The following is a 5,180-nucleotide window of genomic DNA, read 5'->3' as shown; positions in this document are numbered from 1 at the left end:
CTGCCTCCCGTGGCTTGCGAGTGATCGGCACATCATGGCGTAAGAAAAAAAACTCACTCGCGGAGGCTCGTTGCAATCATCCATTGTCCTCTCCCCAATTTTCAATGGATTCTCTCCTCTCCCCATGTTACTTTTCTTGTTCCCTCAAACGAAGAGAAACAAATATTAATAAAACTAGCTGAAATGCTTCGGTAAAGATAAAACTACAGTGGCTGTTAGCAGCAGTGAAAGAAATATTCTTCCCTTAGACAGGGAAAAGATAACTATCATCGATGGAGATGGTAAAAGTTCAGAATCCACATAAGGAGAGTTTAAAATCAAAAGGTAAAAAGCTGGAATCACCAGGAATTATCTACGGGGACCAAACTCCAAGCCACACAGGATGCGCCTCAAGCAAGAGAGTGCTTATCCCAAACAGGGCACAAGACGCACGGCAGGTGGAGGATTTGGACAGGAAGTGGTGCAGCCATAGACGCCAGGTAGGTGGAGCCCAACAGGGGAAGCACAACTGCGCCACTCGCCGTGTCGTGGTCGCGCGGGTCCACTTGACCGTCGTACGACGCGTCGGAGTGATGGTTAGTGCTTAATTCACGTTGTCCAATGATCTTTATCATCATTTCGATGGAGTAAGAATTCAACTAGCGATATTGGCTTAGAAACACTAGATTATTGCTCATGACCAACAAGCAATTGAGTTTGTAGTTCGTCAGGATGACACCAACCATCTCGATAGTATTGTTGGTACAGAGACGTGATGGACTATTTTGTATGCCATATGGTTTACTCAATGTATTCTGTTTTTGTCTTGAGTGGACCAAACTAGTCAATTTTGATGGCGGGGCCAGGCATTTGAATTCTAATCGGGCTAGAGAATCAATTCATAGGACAATCAAACCCAAGTGATGCTGCTTGTGGGGTCATCCTCCCACCCCACAAAATAGAGCTATTTAGATGTATTGAACCTCAAATTTATTTTAGTGATTTACTGCTATTTCTTCTAAATTTTAAAACTTTGATTGGAAGTTTCTTTAGTATTTTGTTCTGTTTACAAACCTGGCACAGAGAAATTTAATCAACTTGTAACATTTATGTTCTTTCTATAAAAGCGCCCATCTAAAAGACGGGTCTTTGAAAGCAAGCCACACTACTCCTTCTGCAAGACGGCAACTGCCCCATTGCCGGCGGCGATGGAGGAATCCGGCGAGACTAGGCTTCCGGAGCTGCCCCGACCCCCGGAGCTTCCCATGGAGTTCCTCTCCCGTTCGTGGACCGCCTCCTCGCTGGAGGCCTCCAAGGCCCTTGCGCCACCTCCACCGCCGCTGCCTCCCTTCCTGCCAACCGCTGCGATCCCAGAGGACGTTGCGGGGGAGGTTGAGGAAACCGGCGCTCCTGCGTCGACGGTCATAGGGAACCCCTTCTCCTTCGCTTCCTCCGCCACCTCACAGCTCGTCATGGAGCGGATCATGTCGCAGTCGGTGAGCCGCCGGCTCCGAGATTATGTTCTTTTTCTTCTTCTTCTTCGGAAAAAATCCCTTTTTGCTGCTGGATTTCTTGTTTGCTTTCTCAAATTCTGATGTTTTGAGTCGCAGCACATCGGTTCTCAAGTAAATCTGAGAAATGTCCAATAACTTCTGCAAATTTAGAAGATTTTTCTGTTTTTTCATCTGTTTTATCGATTGCTCCCTCCTTGCTCTTTCGTGGATTTGTTTCGCCTCTTGGCTAAAGTCCAAGTTTGATGATTCCGGTTCTAATCCTCAGTTTTTGTATCCTTTTTTTTTTTTTGTGTTGCCACGGCAGGAAGTATCGCCTCTCACATCAGGTCGGCTATCTCACAGCAGCGGGCCTCTGAACGGCGGTGGATCACTCTCCGATAGCCCTCCGGTCTCCCCCTCCGACATGGACGACGTCAAGGTCATCCCTCATTCTCTCTATCTTTTCAGAAACTCTCGACTTCGTCGCAGCTGGCGCTGCTGCACTCCAGTTCATCGCTTAGGGACTGATAATATCGATATTTTTTAATAGAAAACAATGTCTTCCTCGTAAACTGGAGAGATAGTTAGTGGAGAGTGTAATGACCAGCTGACAAAGCTCTACTTTCTCTTTCTCTCAGTGCAGATAGAAAATACGATAAGAGCATCTAATGATTATTTTATTGGGCACGATTCGAGTTAAATTTTACCCGCGTATTTGACTGTGATCACTTCTTTTGTCTTCTTGCTCTGCTGAGCCTGCTGGTTTTTGTTTGAGATCAAAGAAGCTCTGGTTCCGTCTGCAGAGCTTGTCGGCTCCTCCCCCTTCAGTCCTGATTAAAGCAGCTCTGCTCAGGAAAACGACTAAAAAAACAACCTCGCAGGGTTTGCTTCCGGCCATGCATGATTAGTACTCGGCACGTTACATTCTCGCAGTCCTGTCCAAAATGCTAGTCCTGCAAGAACCACCACGCCCTTAATTCTACTCTGTTGCTTGTGTTGTTACCAGCACTAGTTTTTTTTTTTTTACCTTTTCTATTTAGATATTCAAATTTCCACTCAAAATTTGTCACGATTTTATTGCAGTATTGCGCTACTGGTGGTAACGCGCTCAAGCCCCAACCTTACAGAGGCACCAGCAAGACGGTGGGGAGGTGGCTGAAGGACAGGAAGGAGAAGAAGAAAGAGGAAACCCGAGCCCACAATGCACAGCTCCACGCTGTAATCTCGGTGGCCGGGGTGGCGGCTGCCATCGCTGCAATTGCCGCTGCCACCGCCGGAGCGTCTGGCTCCGGCAAGGACGACCGGGCCGCTAGAACTGACATGGCGGTGGCCTCCGCGGCCACCCTCGTCGCCGCTCAGTGCGTCGAGGCCGCCGAGAGCATGGGGGCCGAGCGTGAGCAATTGGCATCCGTGGTGAGTTCCGCCGTCAACGTCAGGACTCCAGGCGATATAGTCACTCTCACGGCCGCCGCTGCGACGGGTAAAGTATATTAACACTTGTGCATACCTTGCCATTTTTGTTTTAATAGGAGTGAGTTCTTGTTCTCTTGCAGCGCTGAGAGGCGCAGCCACGCTGAAGGCGAGAGCGCTGAAGGAGGTGTGGAACATTGCGGCCGTGATACCAGTCGAGCGGAGCGCGGTGGCGAACCACCACAACCATCGCCATTGTAAACAAGATAAAGAGTTAGATAACAACGGCAGCAGCTTCGCCGACGAGTTTGTTCCCGAGGAGAACTTCTTAGGGCTCTGTAGCCAAGAGCTCCTTGCTCGAGGGACCGAGCTCCTCAAACGAACACGGAAAGGTCAGGCATCCAAAACCCTATCTGCCATTTGTAACTTCCATTTCCAACACTCCCAATTTTGCAGGCGCACTGCATTGGAAGGTCGTCTCAGTTTACATCAACAAAATGGGTCAGGTAATTTGAGCATCGTTAATTGACACTATTTCATAATCCAATCAATTCAGTCGGAGTTATATAGTTCTGTTGTACGCGGTGTAGGTTATGCTTAAGATGAAGAGCAAGCACGTTGCAGGGACTTTCACCAAGAAGAAGAAAAGTGAGTGCTGCGCGCGCTATTTGAGACCCTCTGTTCCAATTCACATGGAGTTTTTTTTCCCTCTCGCAGATGTTATCGTAGATGTGTGCAAGGACATTCAAGCCTGGCCCGGCCGGCACTTGCTCGAAGGCGGTGAGCTGCGCCGCTACTTTGGGCTGCGGACGGCCGAGCAACGAGTCATAGAATTCGAATGCCGGAGCTTGAGGGAGTACGATATGTGGACTCGAGGTGTGTATCGCCTTCTAAACATCGTCAATGACAAGAAGCACCTCTCGTGAACATGATTGACCAATACAAATTGCTGCCTGTAGTAGATTCCTCCCTGGGAATCGAGATTGTATAATTATTCAAGTTGGGTTTGCATTGTCATTATGAGATTAGGAAGGGAACTTTGTTTGTTTGTTTTTTTGTTATTATTTCTGGTTTTCATGTGATGTGGGTCTTACAGCTTCTGCCAGTACTGTCTGCTAATTGGATAAAGTGAAGTGTGCAGTGTCATTTGTGGGAGGAAACCTTTGACTGAATCTTTCCTTTATTTTTTTTCAGACATGCCATACTGCATGATATATTATCACTAATCTAAAAATTAACCATATTGTGCAAAATAAGGTATAATAATGTAGAATACTATGGTGAGAATAATTAAACTGAGATGAAAGCAAAAATAATAGAGTAGAATTGAGTTCAGCAACAATGAAGAAGAAGAAGAAGAATGATAGAAGAAAAAGATCCTCATTTTCTAAAGCTACTATCAAGGCCACAAACAAAATGCCAGTGTTACCCTGAAGTAATGTGGCGGCAAAACCTTGCTGTGCTTGATTTCTTCAAATCTATGCTGTAAGCAAAACACTGTTTAATTTTAAGGATAAATTCCTCACTGTCTATTATGAAGTCTTGATAGAAAGTTTTTGAGAGTGAAAGACTAGTACTAGTGTTTCTGAATGGAGGGACCAAACCCATTAGGGCTTCTGTCCCATCCTCCATTGTAGATCTTCTAGATATCAGACAACAATTGCGCCAACCAAACCAAAAAAATATGCCAAGGTAGTTGAAGTTAGATAAATGATATTGGCCTTAGGTTTTATGGTCAGTCACTGACACATTAATCTCCTAGAAGAAGCATGTTTTCTTATAAGCAATCTCTTATAAGGAAACCTTGAGAAGTGGTTTTCTAAATATGTAATTTATAGAGCTTTCAACTTTGAAAGTTCAACTTTCCTTGAGGCGTTTCTGTTTGAATTCTCACATGAAAAACCCATAAGCAAAAGTCGTCTCAAATGCAGGCACAGAAAAATTGAAACTACAACAGTTTAATTCTTAATAATAGATGCTATCTTGGTTACTGATGCGGCGAATGAGGTAGGGTCTCTAAAGTTGGAGTCGAAGTTAAGATGATGTGGCAGTTTAAATCAGGATGTACGTGATTGAACGAACCACTTCTCTTGGATAGAGCTCCTAGAATAAATCCGATCGACCCCATGGCCGGTCAAACATATTATGTCTGCTCAGCCCTAAAGCCAATCGAACATTCGGGACTCATCTCTCCACTCCTTGGGCATGACCCCCCAAGCTATAGCCGCCCGGTCTCAAAGTCTGTCAGACATCCAGACTCAGTTCTTCATCTCTCTTGGGTGCAACCCCCAACATACA

At 45.8% G+C, this 5,180-nt stretch overlaps 1 protein-coding gene across 1 annotated transcript; it reads left to right on the top strand.

Moving 5' to 3' along the window:
• The first annotated feature begins 257 nt into the window (after nt 1–257).
• Nucleotides 258–4,075, top strand: LOC122016029 (VAN3-binding protein-like). The gene is made up of 8 exons (XM_042573165.1): nt 258–575; nt 1,107–1,475; nt 1,798–1,911; nt 2,556–2,952; nt 3,026–3,274; nt 3,339–3,388; nt 3,473–3,530; nt 3,600–4,075. Exons 1-8 carry the CDS (start codon nt 273–275, stop codon nt 3,806–3,808), a joined length of 1,749 nt encoding a protein of 582 aa, XP_042429099.1. The 5' UTR covers nt 258–272; the 3' UTR covers nt 3,809–4,075.
• The last annotated feature ends 1,105 nt before the right edge of the window (nt 4,076–5,180 follow it).

The sequence above is a fragment of the Zingiber officinale genome, chromosome 8B (assembly GCF_018446385.1).
Source record: "Zingiber officinale cultivar Zhangliang chromosome 8B, Zo_v1.1, whole genome shotgun sequence".
Lineage (NCBI taxonomy): Eukaryota > Viridiplantae > Streptophyta > Magnoliopsida > Zingiberales > Zingiberaceae > Zingiber > Zingiber officinale.
The sequence above is the reverse complement of the archived record's forward strand: the minus strand, read 5'-3'. Positions and strand labels throughout refer to the sequence as shown.